Here is a 19,440-nt window from a genome sequence, read left to right on the forward strand (position 1 = left end):
TCATACTTGACATTTATAATAATAAAATTTCATTGTTAGACTTCAAGAAAACTTTTGTATATGGAATTAACAATACTTCTGAAAGTAACTGCAAAAGAAATTGGCTTACCTGTACAAAGTAAACTTGTGCATCTTTATGTCTTCTGAGTGATTTATTTTAAGGTAATGTAGAAAATGCATTTTTCATTTTTAAAAAATTGCTTTTAAGTTTTTCTTTTGTATAAAATGTTATTTCAGTGTACCTGGAGACATATTTTAAAACAAAGTACTTGAACTGAAAATCTAGGAGCATACTAACATTGTCATGAACTGATCCTCTAAAATTCTAAGTGATCTTTTACTGATTCTGTTTGCTTTTTATTTAAAGCGAGAGAGAGATGCATGGTAATCTGACTTCTAGGAAATACTTGATGTCAAATTGTAATTCCTATATCGTTCTCTTAAAAAGCATGAACTGTTTCAATAGGCAATATTTTTACAGGTCAGTTTACTTAGTTTTAGAATTATTCCTACAACTACAGTGGAATTACTTTCAAGGAATCAATCTGTCTTTGGTGCTTGAATCTGTTCCCTTGGCAGAGGTAACTTTGAAGCCTCCAGCCTTGGAGAAGAGCTTTACTCTGCCTGATTCGTGTCTCTCTCTCTCTGCTCAAGCTCTTGCTCTAGCACTATATTCAACAAAAGGATGTTTTTCTGCCTTGTATTTGAGACAGTTAAAAGCTAATCCTTACACATGGTGTATGTTAAACTGTTCTCATTGGTTAATACAAAGACTCGCTCTTCTTCCTGTGCTTGTCTCTGCAGTTTATAGGATGCAGTCATGTTATGCTTCTTTTAATTTTAAATGACCGTTTGCTTTGCTTTTCCTTCTTTTTGTGCTACAAACATAGTGGATTTATGGTCTGTGGGGTGCATTATGGGCGAAATGGTTTGCCACAAAATCCTCTTTCCAGGAAGGGACTGTATCCTTGTGCTGCTGCAGCAGGTTGAATTAGTTAGGAAGTCATTAACCTTCTTATTGATGTTGTGTCATGAAGATGCATATTGTACAATTTTTTTTTTATTAAATGAACATGGATTTTTTCTCGTGATACACTTAAAAAGAAAATCATTTATATTCAGGCTGCACCTAGCAGTAGGACATAGTCTCTGCTGGTCCTGTAGTTAGCATACATTCACCTTCATTCATTTCATTGCACATGCTTTTTATAGTCACTTCACGTGTATGTCTGTGTCTAGATATTTTTATTTATTTTATTTTAATAACTATCTTTTATGTTAATATCATTGCATTTTGTTTTCAGTTGACATTTGGTCAGTTGGGTGCATCATGGGAGAAATGATCAAAGGTGGTGTTTTATTTCCTGGTACAGATCGTATCCTTACCCTTGGCCTGAGACATAGTTGTAAAAGGTCAAAAGATACTGCAGTGATACAATTCCAGATTAAGGTGGTTCTAATTCTTAAAATACTGGTTTTAAACTGCCTTTTCAAATACCAGTTTGCAAGTTCATTATATACCACTTGGACAAACAGACTTATTTTTTTTTCTTTTTCCTTTTTTTCCCTCTTCTTTTCTTTTTCCAGTGTAATATAGTCCCTCTTCATTACTTTTGAATGTTGTCACACTTAAGATAGACTTCTTTTTGTTTAGATGGTGTTTTCTTGGTTCATATGCATTGGGTTTTACTTCGGAATTCATTTTTATGTTGTAATTTACTGATCTTATTTGGTGCCTGAGCATGTTAGTAGTTACTATTCTTTGCATTTATAGAGAATGTTTACCAAAATTCCTAACCATATTCATTAGTTACACTCTGGAGATTTATTTTCTGTATGCAGAAATGATCCTGCAAGGAGCTTTCAGAAATACCTGGTATTTCTGTCTTTCTATTCCATGAATGGTTTGGTAGTGTCTATATGAGTTGTCCTGTGAACAGTATTTCAGACAAAGAGTCTGCTCCAAACAAACAGAACTAAAGCCTCTAGATCTTTGCTAAAATTAGTGAAAATAATTGGACTTTGATATCCTATTTCTTTTGTTATTACTTACAGAATGTTTTTTAGATGCCATCAGAAATGTTTCCTGCTTTTGGTACAGGTTACTGTTTAAAAATTGATGTCATACCATTTAGGGGTGAAAGTGGGGTGTAGATTTTTGAGCCATGGTAAGGAAATCCAGAGCATCCTTACTTTCACACAGCTCTGTCATTGCATGAGCTGCACCATGCATTGCTTTATGCATCTGGTTTGCTGGCATGGCTTTTCAATTCAGACTTGGTGCCATACAGTGTAAATAGTTCTTTTGTCAAGGCCTGTACTAAAGCTCAGCAGAGCTTGGGAATCCTTATATAGAGATCTGCTGCTGAGTTTCAAGAATATAAGAGAGGGTCTGCTTCAACCCACTGTTGATTTGGGTAGCCTGGTATCCAATCTTTCATGGCAGCCAAAGAGAAAATGTTGGGGAGAATGTGAATTAGTGTATATAAAATTTTACCTGAGCTCTTCCCCAGTATTTAACCATCTGCAACTAGGAATTCCTGAATCAATTTTTACTTTTTTTGTTTCAATAAAATATACTAAATTCTTCTGCCCTGAAGTGGTCAGTTTCCCCTTTACAGTGTGTAAACTTCTCAGTTAAGATGTTCCTTATGCATGCTTGAAACTCTAACTTCATTCAAGTCCCTGACAATATTGTCACTGACCTGTGTGGGCCAAGCCTTGGTCCTTTGTGTGCCCACTGGTGCTGAGTGTTGCATGTCCTTGGTGAGAGGTTGCCCAGGACTGAGGTACCAAAATAAGAAGGAAGGACAAAGCACCCACTTGGGGTCATTCTCAGGGGTGCCTTGGTGATGTGTAGTAGCTTGACTGCTTCCAGTGTGTGTTCAGATCAGGGAGCGAGTTCTCCAGGACCCAGACAAGGACTTAAATTAAATTTGTTGTATTTAAATATTTGGTGAGTCTTCTAATATTCTGTTTCTCAGAATTATATCCTTTTCTAGCCTGTAATGATTTTGAGTGAAATACATGTTGCCTTGACTACGCTATCATAGTCTTGCTTTGTTTCACCATGTAAGAAAGTAGTCCTAAGTCATGATGATGAACTTGATACTTTATTATAATTTCCTCTGTTTTCTCTGTTGGTTATTTCATGTGGTTTTAACATAACTTTGTAGCTGAAAACCAGACACAATGTTTTTCTTAGCTGCGTAACCTTAGATATTGATCAATGGAATAAAGTTATAGAGCAGCTAGGAACACCGTGCCCTGAATTTATGAAGAAACTACAGCCTACAGTCCGAACTTACGTGGAGAACAGACCTAAATATGCTGGATATAGTTTTGAAAAACTCTTTCCAGATGTCCTTTTCCCAGCTGACTCCGAACACAATAAACTTAAAGGTAAGGTCTGTCTTCTGTGTGTTGTACGTTTTAAAGTTTTAAAACTTTGATATATTGAACAGAAGTGTAGCTTGGTTTTGTTCACTATAGAATCATCCTGCTTAGGTTCTACATATTTATATCATGAGAGTGGATGAATGTGCTGACATGTGTTTGTCTCCATTTTCATATCTTCATGAGACAGCTCCTATTCTTGGAGCTGTCTTCATAAAGACATGTAAATATCTATATTCTTCTCAATAGCAGGTGCCAACACAGTTTAGAGAAAAGTGGGGGGAGGCTGGGATAGAAGTTGTGTAGGCAGAGCAGATCTTTGTTCTCTAGGGATGAGAATAAAGAATTTATCTTCATAATATATAGATACCCTATAGTAACTTCAGAGACTTACTGGTTCTAAAGGCCCACCTACTCAGTGGAGTCTCTCACGGTGTTCTCTGTGACTAAAAGGATGTGACAAAGGGGCAGTAGGTGCTTGCCTGATGCTATTTGAGATAAGGCTGCACTGCCACCTGAGCTGTTTTCACATGAGGATGTCACAACAAGGGACACTGTATGCTGAAAATGGATAATGAAACGCGTTTGACCTCTTTCCCACCCGTGTCATTCTCTTCAAGTGTTTTTGCCATCATATGGGCCACTCTCCTAAACCCCATATTATGTGAAGGTTGCATAGATATTTAATTAGAACTTGATTACTCTGACCCTTCTCTTTAAAAGTTTGAAACACTGTGTTATGTGTTCTGTATATGGGAGTAATCTAAACAGAAAATTTTGTTTTTGCAGCAAGTCAAGCAAGAGATTTGTTATCAAAAATGCTGGTTATAGATGCTTCTAAAAGAATCTCTGTGGATGAAGCCCTGCAGCACCCATACATCAATGTTTGGTATGATCCATCAGAAGCAGAAGCTGTAAGTCCTTGTTTTAGGTCTCTGCTTAAGAATCTGCTGTATGAAGCCATCTTGCTGTGCTGCTTGGTACAACTGCTTGACAAAAGATTGTTGCACATTTCATTAGAAGCTTAACTGAGACATAATTGTTTTTATTGACATTGATAGATGTGCTTATTAGAAATAGCATCAGGAATGGGCTGAGGTACTTGTCTCTGTGTTTGTGTATCTCTGTGTTGGTGTATAATTGCCTATCATCTCCTGAACACGTAGTCATGCATCTGAAATCTTTTCTATAGGGTTCTAATGTATTGAGCTTCAGTTGTTTCAGTGTGATTTGATTGCCCTTGATGGGGTTCTGAGGTATTTATTCTTGGGGAAGCAAAATGCTTTCATCAGTTGTACGAACTGATACTATTCTTCAGCTAGAAATAAGTGTTTCAGCAAAATCTGAATACAAGATCTTGAGCTTTCAGTTATTAAAACTAATGAACAAAGGGATTAATGTAAATTTTTTCCTTGAGAAATTAGTTGAAGGATAATTTCAGCTTATGAGAAAAGTTATTTTTTTAAAAAGAAAAGTTCAGTGATGGCCACTAAGAATAGAAAAAACTACGTGATGTAGACAGAGCAATTATAATCTGCTGCTCTGTAAAGGCTAGAAAGAAGATTAATTATTAACAGTAGCTAAAAAGAGCTGCTTGTGCTGGAGACTGCTGCACTTAGGAGCTCTTCTGCCAGACTGTTTCTCTGTTACAGTAGTGTAAGCATATTTGTTAATTAGAAGAACTTTAAAGACTGTGGTAGCATCTAAAAAACAAGCTAAGTCCAAGTATGAACAGATATATAATCATGTAAATATTATTTTTAAATCAGGTTCATGTTCTGAATATTTACTTTCACTTTAAATTTATAGTGGTTCTATATCTCTTTTGATTGCTCTATAATGAGTTAGTTTTGTTTTTCAGCCTCCACCAAAGATACCAGATAAGCAGTTAGATGAGAGGGAGCACACGATAGAAGAGTGGAAAGGTAAGAAAGGCATTTAAAGTATAATAAGCCTTTTGGGAGTATGCTGGGCCCCAGTGATTATTGTTATTGAAGTTCTTCTGAGCAACCTAATAGTATTTACTTCATCTGCTTGGATGTCAGGGGAACAGACCAGTGCTTCACAGCCTCTCAGTGGTTGGGACACAAGCTTTTCTTGCAAAGGAGATGAACCTTTGAAGTGAACTGAAGACCTGCTCATCTTGGTCACCTTTTGCAGTCCATAGGACAGCATTCATAGGGAGGGTAACTCTTCTGGACAAGCTGCTACAGTTGAAAAAGATGCAGAAGCTTGAGCTATGTATGTTACGCTGACTTAGAAGGACAAGTCTTCAAGTGGTCCTGGCTCTTTCTTTGAAGACTGCTGATCGAGTTTCCCTTACCAAAGAAATCATTGATAAAAACTGAGTGGGCCTTAGGGCTCAGCTTAGCCTCAGGTCTCCAAGCAGCCGGAATAAAAGAGCCCTAGAGCAATGCCAGTGTGTTCTCAAGAGTCCCAGGCCACTGCAGATCCAACAGAAAAGAATGTACTTTTTTATATCACTTGCCAGTTGTTGTGTAGCCTATAATCTGTTGTTCAAAACTAATTCTGAACAGTAATAGACCTATGAAATTTAAGTGGACATTTTAATGGGAGATGTATTATTGATCTAGTTTTGGATTGCAAATTCATTTTTTTCCTTCCCTTCTCTGCATTTTCAGAGTTGATATACAAGGAAGTCATGGACCTGGAGGAAAGAACCAAGAACGGGGTTATACGTGGCCAACCAGCCCCTTTAGGTTGGTTACAATAAAAGCACAGTACAAGGCTCCACTGAGTTTTAGGTCGGGAGGGAGTAAAGCTGATCAAGACATACAAAAGTAACCTAACTCAAAAATAGGGCTCTTGAATTGAGACATTGTATATTTGAGTGGAATATTCAGGGCTGACATCATTTTATTGATCTGTTCGATCCCAATATCGTTGTCCCTGTGTAACTGATATTTCATTTATTTCAGTTCCTGACACACTATCTGTTAAGACCCACATTAAGACTTGTGGGTTTTATTTATTTTGATAGTGGATTGAGACACATCTCTTCAAACTTGCCAAAACAGAAAAGTAACAGCCATTAGGAAGAGACAGACTAATGCGAGTACTGAACTGTGCAACTGTATCTGCAACTGATTTGCTGTTTTGTTTCTCATAGCACAGGTGCAGCAATGATCAATGGCTCTCAACACCCATCTTCATCGTCATCTGTCAACGATGTGTCTTCAATGTCAACAGATCCAACATTGGCCTCTGATACAGACAGCAGTCTAGAAACCTCAGCTGGACCTCTGGGTTGCTGTAGATGACTACTTGGTCTTTTGGGGGGTGGGAGGGGGGTCCTTTTAGTCATTAATAGGGCACTTTTAAAATTTGGTGGTATTTTTGAGTGTTTTTTCAAAAATAATCATGGAATTCATCATCAAGTGCTGTAATTTCAAACTGTAAGTTGTGTTATAAGCAGCCACTTTTTTGCTGTAATTAACTGTAAAATATTAAACCTGGTAATTTTTATTGTGGTTTTAAAATCTGCATATTTGCTTTACTATTATGCTGCTGATCTTTTTTTACTGAATTTGTAAGATTTGTTTTATCAAAGCACATATTAATGTTGTGGTCATTACCATATGATGAATTATTTAAGATTTTATAGGTTTTCAATTTTTTAATTAGAATTTATTCCAGATGTTTTGTTCATGATATCCTTCAAAGTTTTATGCTTGGTCATACATCTGTGTCCCAGGTGGAGGGGGAGAGAATTCAGTGCAGCCAGCTGTAGTTTCAGGCATACTACTGTGGTGCTGGGTAGTGAACAAAATCCACTTTTATTTTGGCCACTTGCCTATAGTACTTCAGCAAAAGCAACAATTAGTGAGGTTTTTTTTTTAGAGAAACAGAAAAAAAACCTTTGCAAAGTAACATTATCTGAATGGGTTTATGAACTTAAGAAAGCAAAGCATATCTTCAAAGCTGCAGAAATATCCAGCCTAGCAGAGTAATGTGATGTTTTCTGCAGAGTTGTGGCATGCCAAATCTTGTGATCGCCATAAAACATGAGGATACTTCATGAATAATACATTGCAATGCCAATAAACTGTTTACTTCTAGCTTGTAGCCTGTTTTTGTACACACAAAATGAAGTGTATCCAGGATGTTTAGACTGACAAGAGGGAATATCAATATGCTGTAGCTGTACTTTCATGTGAGATGTGATTCTTGGGAGTTCTGGTTCTTACTAGTTTTGTCTACTAAGGCAAGTACTTTTTGAGTGCTTTTTGGGTCAAAGAGGGAATGACATGAATGCAATAGGGGCAAAACTTCAGCTACTCTTTCTCCACCAAAAGTAACTGATTGCTAAAAACCATGAAGTGGTAGGAGAACCTCAGGATTTCTGTAGCTAATGCATTAATTGAGCAATATATGCCATCCAAAGGGGGGAGAAGTAGTGCTGTATAAATTAATATTTATCTCTTTCATTTCACCATGAGATCAGTGTAGCAGAAATCTTAGCAGTGGTTCATTTTAAGTCATAAATATTCAGTAGTTTTCATTAACGAAGCTCCAAGTTTCAATACACTTTTTAAACAAAAGATATATTGAGATTTATAGAACAGTTAATAAATAGTCAAGTAAGATGGTGCTGCTCCTCACAGAAGTATTTTAACTGTTTACATTTTATATTTACAGAATGATTTATGTATAACTGACTTAAGTTTATGTATGAGTTAAACAATCATTCAGAATTTATTTCTTTGGAAAATGCAGATTTTTAGTGAAACTAGGCTGTATAATTGATTGCCTTGTGTAGATGCATATTTTGTGTAGTGAATTAGAATGTGAAGAGGAATTCAAATTAGTAAAGCTCACAAAAATGGGCGTAAAAGATACAGAAGTCTTGCCAGGCACTGAGCATAAGCAAATAATGTAACTGCCTGCAGAGGTCATCCAGGAGTGACTGGTGGTCTTCAGTGTGGTTCCTTCTGCTTGTTGGGTTAAATAAGCATCTTTTTGAAGTTTTAACTGAAAGAGGAAAATTTGTCTTTGCAGTAAGTTTTAGAAAAACAGAAGTGATAGTAATGTCAATGTTCCAACATGTCTTTTTGAAATACATGCAGGGTTGCAAGGAATGGTAATGTCTCAAAGATAACTAAATTGATAAACTGCACAGTTGTTTTCCTGGCCTGGCTAGACTGCTGGTAAGTGCTGTGTGTGTGTAATTTTGCTTTCCTCATTTATATCTAATACTTCAATATTGCCTTCCTAAGCCACATTTGTTAAGGCAATTATTTTTGCAGGATCCTGCCAAATTGTATATTACCTCAGAACAGGCAGGACAAGTTTGGATTCATCTAGCACTGGAATGTAGAAAATGTTGAACAGAGACCAATGGAACAGTCTATTTTGTAATTTTTTTATCAAAGTTTAAGCTGTGAATTAAGCCAAAAATTTTGGTCAAACAAAAGTACTCCATTGTTTTATAGGGTCAAGTGATAGTGTGGTCTGCACAGTGTAATGAAGTTAAGACTGACAAAAGTAACTTCTGATGCCTCTCAGTGCTGGTAAAAATAAATTGTTAAATATAGTTCCTATTTAAATTTATTTTTGACCCCACTGGATTGCAGTGATGACTGAAATATTTTGAACCTTAAAAATACTTTTTGCTACTGCTTTCCAGTGTCCGAACTATGTAGTGACTGAACTGAGCTGATAACTAAGGAGAACTGAGCTTTTCTTCTTTCAAGGCAAGGTTAGTGAATGTGTGGAACTGCCCACTGCAGCCTGTTGCAATGTGTGAGCAAACTGTGCTTATTGCTTCAGTAGGGTCAGGCAAGAGTTCACTTTTGGCACCGTCTTCACAGGAGTGCTGCTTATTCTTTTTTTCAGTTGCTTGCATTTTAGGCAAATTAGGGTTCAAAGACAAAATCATATTCAGTAATCAAATTATCACAACAGCATCGTAGTCTTAACTTCCCTTTTTATTTGTTGAAATATAAACTTTTTTTCAGATAGGTGTACACTGCCACAGATAGCAAACAAATGGGTAACTGGAATTCAGCTGTCTTTGTCTGTTGTTAGATTATATGCTATACAATACACTGTACAATTTTAAAGTATTGTTAAGTTTTATTTTAGACTTCGATTTGGAATCTTCTCAAGACAACAGGCTTCACTAAAGTGCATGCAACTTTCTAAGGCCATTCCAATCCACTGGGAGTTGATATGGATTGAATTACCATGAGCTGTCTGATCCCTTAGCTCAGGTGAGGTTCCAAGTTGGGCAGTAATAGCCTGCCTTTTCTGGACAAAGCTGTAGCATGCAGCAAGGGTAAAGCAGCTCTCTCCTTCTGTAGAAATAGGTTGTTCAAGAACTTGAAATAGAGATGGGGTAGGGGAGGAATTAGTTCCCTTAGAGTGTACTGGGATGCTGTGCTGGGAAGTCTTTTGTTGGTGCAAGCCAGTGGCTCAGAGCTGATGTGTTGGTGTGTGTGAGCAGCTGTGCTGCCCAAGCACAACTTCCTGGTGGAACATGCTCAGCCCTGGGTCAGTGCTCAGCTGAGCAGATGTGGCACTTTGCCCTGGCCAAGCTTGGGCTTTTAGCTTTGAAGAACTTTTACTATGTGAGATGCAGCAGCATCTTTCTGGGCAGGAATTCCAGGTGGACATTGCATCAGCACCAGTGGTGTGGTGGGAGTGTCCTGTGTCCCCAGCACCAGCTGTGCCAGTAGGGACCTGCTGCCCAGGGCCATGGCTCTGTAGGGGATGGATGGATGGAGCATTCAGCTCAGCAGTGCATGAAGGAAAATGTCAAAAACCTCCTACAGGAGGATGGTCCTACCCAGCCAATAATCTGAAGAGTGTGACAGCAAATGTTTCTTGATAAAGATCATGGGCAAAAGTGGAGAAGCAGGTTCAGCTTATACTTGGTCTTACTTTTTCAGGTTGCTAAAGGGAGTGAATTACAGTTTCTAGATCTGTTTTTATTTGCTTTTGGCAGCAGCTTGTCCATACTGTTACATTTCATTTTCCTGTCAGTGGTTTGGAGCAGTTGAAGGAGAGCCTGTCTGTATTTTTCAGCAGAATTAGAAAGAGGTTTTTATTGAAGCATGTGATAAGACTGTACTGCCTACCCAAATTTTCAACTAATTTAATATATTCTTAGTTAAGGGCACTGGAAAATAGTGTTTTAAGTGGTCTCTCTCACTCCCTTCTCTTTGTATGTCTGTGTTACAGAAATGTGTTACAAATCAGATCACATTGTGTTTCTATTTCTGCAGTTCAAAATTTAAGCTAGGTTTTCTTGAACTACCTCACACAAACTTTCTACGTTTCTTAAGTAAGCAAAGCTAACCCTTGCTATTGGAACTACACTGAATGTGAATAGAAAATACACCTCCTTTAGAAAAACAAACCTATTGGCCAATGTTGAGACAATATCAGTATGTTTCTTATCTATTTCACGTAAGATGTTCATGTGTAATATATATATAGCCTGTGTACAGTAATGTACATCTAGATTATTGTGTTAGCTGTAAATTGGTGATTTTATTATTGTAGTCTGGTTTTGTAGGGTAAAAATAGCTTACTAGTAATGTCAGCTCATCCTTTACATTTTACAAAAGGAATAATTCTTGGTAAGCTTTGCATACAGATGAATTACTTTTGTAGGCCCAATATCTAGTCTATTTTTGAGAGTTCTTTAACTTTTATTACTAAAGTTGAGAAAGAAAATCCCACCCCAATTATTGTGATCATTCCTTCTGCCCTTCTTGAAGTATATTCTTAATTTTATTATGTCCCAAGAAATATGAAGGGGAAGATGCACCATTAAAAATACTGGGGAAAACCAATTTTTTTTTCTTCCCCACATTTGATACCTTTTTCTGCTTTTCCTTTATTCCCTCCAAATAAGCTGTTGGTGGGCATTACTGAGAACATTGTGGGGTTTTTTTAACTCATTCATGCCATAGGTCATTACATGTGCACCACTGGAATGTATACATTGTTATCTAGTATGTCAGTTGGTTATAATGATATTTTAAATAAAAAAGAAAAAAAAAGTTTGACCACCATGCATTTAATGTTTCTTCATTGCCAGGCTGCAATGGATTTCATATGGATTGCATACTAGGGCTGCACTTGTAATCTTATTAGTGAGAGTCCTTCCTGAGCATTCATCTGTTTTTTAATGGTACTGTCCTGGTTTGTGTGTGAGTGCACTTGTGGGCAGAGTGACATGTTTTTTCCATTTCTTCATTCCCATGGACTTTGGATGTGCCACTGATTGTTAACAGCATTCATGGTCTTTGTGACCAGTGGGAATCCATTCTTGCTTCCTTGCTGCCAGCTGCAGCCACCTTAATTCCTCGAAATACAGCTGAGAGCTGTGCTGCTGAAAGAAGTAAGCCTTGGGCTGCATGGTGTAAGGGAGAATCTCTGAACACTGCATCTTGCAGAGGCCTGAAGGCTCTGACTGGAGAGCTGACTTGGATGCCTGGAGCACCCACTGCACTGGCACTTCTCCCACAGGTAAGCCCCAACTAAAGTCACTTCCAGCGCAGTTTCAGTGCTTCCTTAACAACTGCAGCTGCCCTTGAGCCGTGCTGGTGGTGCCTTTGTGCCCACTTCCAAGGGAAAGGGACTGTGACCACAGTGCAGGCAGCTTTGTTTATCTGGGCCACCAATTTGTGGGGTGCTCTTCTAGGAATGTGGTGGGACTCAGAAATCCTCTTTTTTATTTGCATATATCAGCATAAAATGCAGCCAGTTTCTCATGATAATGTTATTACAAAGCAAGGCCAGAGAGAGCTGTTGCTCTGCCCAGGATTTGTCTGGTGGCTCAGGACTGAAACACTCCTTAATGCTGCTGGCTTCAGTGGACTTCTCTTGTGAATGTAGATGAGTCATTAAGCTATTAATTCATGTTCCTTTTTGTGTTAAAAATGCCATGACCTACCGAAGCTTTCTTCGTTATTCTGAAGTGTTGCTGCTTTGCTTTTTTTTTAAGCTATGTTGGGGTTTTTTTCACTGAAAAGTTTTTACTGTTTTGGTTTTTTGCCTGCATAATACTGGAAGGGATATTCCAGGCTGGGAGGATGGCACAGGTGAAGCTGTGGTAAAAAGTAATCTATTCCAGGAAACTTCTGTCATGTTCAATTAACAATAACCAGACAAACACTTGCTAAGAAAGCTGACATTTGAATCAGAGACTGTAACAAGTGAAATGTCTGCAAACTAAGGAGTAGTCTCCGGTGCTTGCTGTGGGCAAATGCATTGGTGGTGAAGAGTATGGCAACAGGAAAGGTAGGAAAAGGTTTATCATCTTCCTCACATAAAGCCATAGTGTTCTTTGAAGCTGTGTACAAGTGGATCTCATTTCTTGCATAATTGCCCATGTCAGGAGTTTAGCATTATGGTCCTGTTGCTGCACTTGAGGTCAACATCCTACTGTAGTGCATTTTAGTGTGAACTGGGTTGTTTGCAGCTTCTTGCCAGGTTTATTTACAGCAGTGGCTCATCTTCAAAAGCAGCTGAAATTTATTCCTCATGAACAGGAGCCATAGATGTTGCTGGAGCACAACAGCCAGTCTGGAACTGGTTTGTTTCACTCCTCATTTTGAGTGCATAGAGTTTCTTTGTATATTAAAAAGACTTAATTTTATTTTGGATACCACATTACGCAGTGTTAGAGATCTCACGATCCTCTCCTGGATCTGCAAGTTTGGGATAGGTGGGTTTGTTAGCAGTTACCTAAGGTTAAATACTTAAGAACTGAGCCCTGCTGACTGGGAGCCCAAACACCAGATACACCAGACAAGCAGTGACCAGGACTGCTGGTTAACTCTCTTGAGTTTGTAGTGTGAACTAAAGGGAGCAGTCTGCGCTGGATACATACAGGAGATAATGCAATATAACTAGTGTAAGGGAGGTGTGGGCTGTCAGGATGGATACAGTGAAAGGCTTCTATGATTTGGGTAGAAATAAAAGAAGACATTAAAATACCCTGCTTGCTACTAGTACTGGGATTGAATATGCTTTCTATCAGTCCTGGTGTTCTACTTACCACCATTAGACCACCCTCCAATATTAAAGTTTATTTTCTGATGACTGACCTTGTACCTCCAGCTCCCTGCCACACTGCTTGCTTTTCCAGCTCAGTCACTGTTACTGCTTCTCTCTCACATTATGCATCTGATTATGCTGCTGTTTTAAATGGCCATTCCTTATTCCTTAAAGGATAACTTGAGACCATTGCTAATGAATTCAAGGCAGAGGTGGGAAAAAAAGATGGGGATGATGCTGATGCCTGCAGGTGGCAGGCAGCTGCTGCTGAACATGCAGGTACCTGCCTCATGCTGGGGCAGTAAGGAATGCAGGGCAGCTGGAGAGCCTGGGAAGTAGGAAAAAGGTTTTGAAATAACTGAGTGAACCAATCCACATGATTTACTGTGTCACCTTGCTTGACATTTCTTATCCAGGAAAGATTAGGTTAAAATTCTGCTTTTTGCTCACTTTAAATGGTTTACATTTTTTACATTTCTATAATAAGGAGAAGTGTTACAGTGCAGTAGAAACAAGTTGATACCTAGATGTTTTAAATATTTAAATACCTGGATATCTGTGAGATGCTGAGGAGAAAGTATATCTTTCAGTATTAACTATCTCTTGGTATGTAAAAACCCATTCTAAGGTTATTTCCAGACAGTGAGTCAGTCTTCTCTAGTAAGAAATGAGATTCAGGGCACTTTTTCAAAATACTTAAAATAAAGCAATCTTCTTTGTTACAGTCCATACTTTCCCTTTAGCCAGTTCATGTTGTTGTGGCACTTTTTGTTAAAATTCTTTCTCCTTAGAGACTCCCAAGCTACCTCAGGATGTCAAAGATGGAGTGCCAAGACAAAGTGAACAGTGCTGGGCTCGCAGGTGAAATTCAAGCTGAATCTGGTGAAACAATTTTCTGTGTGCAGGCTCTGCATGGCTCAGGGTGTTACAAATGCTATGCAGAACTTCTTGAAATCACTTGGAAGGGAAGTCAGCCCAGCAGCAAATTACCAGAACTTACAACTTCATTCTAATGATTTTTCCTTAGCAGAAGCAAGGAACTTGGGATGATGGGTTGTTTGCAGTATTCTTCCTGTCCACTCATATCCCTGTAAGAACTAACAACAAAAATATCAGCTGGTGTAAGGAGAAATGTTACAAGGGAGGTAAGTGTACATTTTGCAGGAAAGGTTAAGGATAGATCCCCACCCTCCCCCCTTTACCACCCTGACAACCCCCACCCCAACTGCACTAATTTCTCTTACCATAAGTTTTGCTGTGAAAGTTTGGATGTGTTTTGATGATAAGGATCTTCCATCTTCTGCCTTAATACATATATCATCTCAGGAGATTTTTTTTTCTTGCAGCTAATACTGCTCTATTTTTGGCTCAGAAAACCTCCAGATACCTAAGGCAAAATGTGCATATTTAAAGTTCCAAAGAGTTTGTGTAGCCAGTCTCATTATTAATTAAGTTTAATTTAAAGTTGCATTTCTGTGAAACACTGAAACCATTAGGTGGGTAAGGGACAATTTTAGTGAATTGTCAATATTTTGATATCTTCAGCATGTTTGCAGACCTTGTTTTCACAATATCTTCATAAAATAATACCACTCTAGGAATGAGAAATTTGAACAAACTTTATGGAGGGACAGGGGTGACAGCCACCTCGTTAAATCCGTCTGGCAAATGTCCTGGCTGTGGTGACAGACTGGAACTGCCACCTTCCCAAGCACAAGTGTGGGAATCCCTCAGCTCCAGGCTCAGCTTGTCTGTTGATTCTGGCCATCCACCCACTCTGCAGGACCTTCCACTGTCCTTGAGCCAGCAAAAGGATGGTGCAGCTCAGTCCAAAGATGGCAGCAGGACACTGGAGAAGAGTGTCTTAGTGTTCTGTGGATACAGAGGGGACCCACTCTTTCTTGGCAATCTGACACTAAATTTTCAAGCTTTATGGTCAGCAGTCTTTCCCAGCTGGCCCAAATACTATAGCACATGTAAAGACAACAGGGCAAGTGTCACTGAGAGCACAATCACTATAGAATTACTCATGATACATGAGTATACCAGAACAAAATATGCATTTTCACTCATTTTGTCAGGAACAGGATTTTCTATACTTATTCTACTTGGAGACTTTAGCACTTTGACTCCCAACAGTTAAACATCCTAATGTTGAAAAAAATTCTTCCATTTCCTTCTGCAGGAGGTAATTTCTCTTTTCAGCATCTTCACGAGCACGTTCAGAATTCCTCAGCTTTATCTCCAGCATCGTGTATTTCTTTCGTTCTTGGTCCAGTTCTTCTTCTAACCTAACCACTTGGTTCCTCAGGTCTGCACTTGTTTCTTCAATTCTTAAAACCAACAGAGAAGAAAAAAAAAAGGCTTTTTAAAGTGGCTGGATAAATACAGCTGATAACTATAAAAAACTAAGAGGAACAACTTAAATTTAACATATTCTAAGAGGAAGTTTTAAAGGAGAGAACTAAATGCTATTTCATTACTGTTCAATTTAGGGCAGAGCTTCCTTTATTTGCATCTTGAGAAAAATGCTCAAATCTTAGAAAACAATGCTTACTTTCCAGCACCAGACTGCCTGCTTAAGGAGATTGATTAACTCCTTAACTCCTCACTTAGGCAGAGTTCCAGTATATAATCCCAAAGTAATCTTTATCCATGTAGGGATACTGTGTTTCCCTCTATGGATATCCTAGACAGAGGAACATCCTTAGGGGGTCACAGTCCTTCCTTCCCATCCATTTGATGGTATTCTCTGTGAAGTTTATCACTGACATGGGGGTGGGGTATGAGATTTTATGAAACCCAGTCTTTCATAGGAGGAAGAATCAGAAGAACAGTTCTTAAATGTATCTGGGCACAAAGTTCTGTAGCAAAGTTCAGAGCTTTTCACTCTGGAGGTCAAAGAACAAAGTTCATAGTTTTGTGATTTCAAAGAAGCACAAAAGGCACAGCACTTGCTGTTCTCCCCCTTCTGTTTCCCAATCACAAGACCAAGTAGTGGCATTAATACTGAGGAAGGAATATTTTCAGATAGGAATTTCTGATTACTAGAATATGAATTTAAAAATGAGACTTTTACAATGAAAGATGCCCCTTCTTTAAATAAAATAAATACAACCTTTAAAAATAATTTCCAACACAAAACCATTGCCACCTCTCCTTGATCAGCCCAATATTCAACTTTGAAGCTGGGGTGTGGCATCCCAGTGGAACTGTGAACAGATCATTTTTAGTCAGGGTAACTGATTATCAAGAAGGCCACACTACTGCCTCATAACAAAACAAAAATGAAAAAAGAGGGCCTTGGGCAGTCCTAGAAGGGTCTGAATTCCACTTCATGACCAAGAGGCAATGGATCACCTTAAACTTTTCCTTTCTGTTCCCTTACATACAGCTAAAGATGGCAGTTTGATTATTGTCACAGTTTTCACAATGAATCTAAGTCACAGGTGCACTGACCTGCACCAAGTCCAGCAAAAAGCAGCCCCTGTGGATGAAGGCAGACCTTTATGTCCAGCCAGTGTCAGCTGGAATATGACACTTCTGAAGCTGGGGTGCTTCTCTACACACACATAACAGCTCTGAGCTGCCAATTACATTTTCTACCACTGAGTTTAGGGGTCAACTACAGCAGCCTGAACTGCTAACTCAGGACTGAATTACACAGGGTCACAGTACTTACAGCATTGCTACATTCATAACAGTCCTCTCCCAATGCTTACACTTTCTTTAGAGTGCCAGGTGGTAAACATGAATTACTGAAACTCAACAGAGAATGTCTGGTAATTATATTAGCCTTGAGGGAGAAATGCTCAGGAACAGAGTGGTTACAGGAAGGCAATAAAATTTGCCTCCCTCTGACTAAGAGAGAGAAAATGGGCAGTTGATGAGAAATAACAGCTTTTCCATCAGCAAGTGTTCCTTACCTCTGCCCCAGGCAGGTACTCACTCTGCTTTTCCTTCACTTATGTATGTGCCAAGAAAAAAGCTCATATTCTTTCATTAAAACATGTCCTGCTAGATATACACAATTCTGCAAACCACACAAGCACATGTGCAATTTCAGGGGACTAAACTATCTTCAATAAAATAAAGCTGGTGAGGCAGCCTAAATCTTTTGTGCTGAGCAGCCTCCCTTCTTTGCTAGTTAGCTCCTGTCTTTCCATAGTAGCAGACTTCCATGCAGTCTGAAAAGGAACATACTTTTGCACCTATAAATTGCTGCAGATGTAGTAAAAACATTGCAAAATTTTTGAGAGCTGAAAAACTTGGCTTGAAATTCTTAGACTTGACAGCACAGTCCTTAGGCTGTAGGCCCAAACAGGCAGAGTCATCCTGTTTAATACAAAAAGGCAGTGATTGCACCTTGCCTGGTTTTATGAAACTCTTTAGTTCATTAGGCATTCTCCTCAGCTACTTTGCCCTGTGAGACCTGGCCAATTTAGAGTCCTCCCCTGGAGCCACAGTGCTCTCTGTCCTGTCCAGCTGCAGGGGAAAGGCAGGTGTTGGAGATGAAGCAGCTCAACAGCTGGAATGGAGAACAGATCTTCCTGAATGCTCCTGATGTCAGCAGCTTAAGGCCCCATTGGAGCAGTTTTACTGATAGAAGGTGGAAAATCATCTCTTCCCCCAGGCAGCAGGCAAGATTGTGCAGCTACACATTTCCAGGTTCTGCAGCCTGGTATTTCTGTTTATTAACCTGTATCCCTGCAACAAGGCCTGCCAGGGCAGCTCTGCACAATTAAATGTAAGACACATAACCCTCACCTCCTCCCATTCTGTATCAGTAGGGCATCAAGAAAAACAAACCATGCAAGTCATGAACTTCCACCCTCATTCACAGACCCTTCCCAACACCCCATGCTAGCAGCTGCTGGTGTTTCATGAGCTCTTACACCTTGAATACAACAAGGCGGGGCTTTTCTCCCACTTGGGGATGTTAGGTGGGAACTGGAACTGCTGCACAGCCTGATTCTCCTTCCAGCTCCACACACCAAGGCAGCACAGTGCAAGAGCCAGAAACACAGAAGAGGCTGGCAAGCCACCATCAGAGGAAATCATAAAATAAAGCAGGAAGATAGCAGGAGGAATTCCTACCTTAACTGGCCCATGGGAAGAGATCACAGTTCAGATACATTTTTGAGAAACTACCTTAACAAGAAAAAAGTGCCAAAAAATGCAGCCTAAAGCTGTGCTACACAATCCCAACAGTCTTATGTACTTTTGGTGCCATGTTTGGGAGACTGGCAGCATTTTCATACCTCAAGTTCCAATCTGAATTTTAATAATTGAAGTAGTATAACAGTAACACCTTAAAACTAAAAAACCCTAAACCCTGAGAACTCAACTCTGTAAGAAACAGGACTACAGCCCTTCTTCACTGCAGAGGACTGGTGCTGCAGAGCAGCATGTATTACAATATGATGTGCAATTTTGCACACGGCTGTATATTAAAATATATCTAATTCCTTTAAGCACCAGTATTTTGTGTGCCTATTTCCACTGAATGCTTTCCTAAAAGTCTATTATCACATACGCTCATAAAACCTAACATACTCACACAAATTAATGACTCTCTTGTTATTAATGCTTCCTACAGCCCCAGCCCTACACACAGCTCTCCTGAAAGCTGAAAGGAATTTTTCTGAGCTCAGATGGAAAGTACAGCACCAGCAGTCATGCAAGGAAACACCAGGTGGCAAATGACGCAGTTCATGCTGCTCCTCCAAGTTAGGCTGCCCCATCAGCCAAGGACCACTCTTCTACATCAGATACCAAAAGTGAGGTTTCTAGAAGCTCAACATAAAAGGGCTGCTCAAAACATTACAGCTGAGATGCAGTCTCAATACCACCACTCCAAAAAAAACGGTGGAAAATAATCAAGACCAGTATCCTCAAGAATGCTGGTGTTGGGAAAAGAACAAGAAGCCCTCAGTTTCAGACTGGTCTGGGTGCAAGTATCAGCACCTGCACAGATCATCCTTGTTGAGGCCTGACCATCCTGGGTCCCAA

The 19,440-nt window shown here is 39.2% G+C and overlaps 2 protein-coding genes across 9 annotated transcripts in view; one reads left to right on the forward strand and one right to left on the reverse strand.

Moving 5' to 3' along the window:
• The window catches only part of MAPK8 (mitogen-activated protein kinase 8), a 38,448-nt gene extending 27,016 nt beyond the window's left edge, over nt 1–11,432 (forward strand). For 2 of the 4 annotated variants that reach the window (XM_030951735.1, XM_030951737.1), the window contains exons 7-12: nt 891–962; nt 3,220–3,402; nt 4,186–4,310; nt 5,258–5,321; nt 6,039–6,116; nt 6,532–11,432. In XM_030951735.1, coding sequence (XP_030807595.1) covers nt 891–962; nt 3,220–3,402; nt 4,186–4,310; nt 5,258–5,321; nt 6,039–6,116; nt 6,532–6,677 — 668 coding nt within the window. In that variant the 3' untranslated portion in view covers nt 6,678–11,432. Of the gene's footprint in view, nt 1–890; nt 963–1,304; nt 1,377–3,219; nt 3,403–4,185; nt 4,311–5,257; nt 5,322–6,038; nt 6,117–6,526 lie in introns of all 4 variants that reach the window. The other 2 variants (XM_030951738.1, XM_030951736.1) reach the window with 2 other exon arrangements.
• ARHGAP22 (Rho GTPase activating protein 22) overlaps nt 11,420–19,440 on the reverse strand; it is a 120,744-nt gene continuing 112,723 nt past the window's right edge. For all 5 annotated transcript variants that reach the window (XM_030951729.1, XM_030951728.1, XM_030951730.1 and 2 more), the window contains 2 exons: nt 14,673–15,761; nt 11,420–14,525 (listed from right to left, as the gene is read on the reverse strand). In XM_030951729.1, coding sequence (XP_030807589.1) covers nt 15,533–15,761 — 229 coding nt within the window. In that variant the 3' untranslated portion in view covers nt 11,420–14,525; nt 14,673–15,532. The remainder of the gene's footprint in view (nt 14,526–14,672; nt 15,762–19,440) is intronic.

This window comes from Camarhynchus parvulus, chromosome 6 (genome assembly GCF_901933205.1).
Source record: "Camarhynchus parvulus chromosome 6, STF_HiC, whole genome shotgun sequence".
In the NCBI taxonomy this organism is placed as follows: domain Eukaryota; kingdom Metazoa; phylum Chordata; class Aves; order Passeriformes; family Thraupidae; genus Camarhynchus; species Camarhynchus parvulus.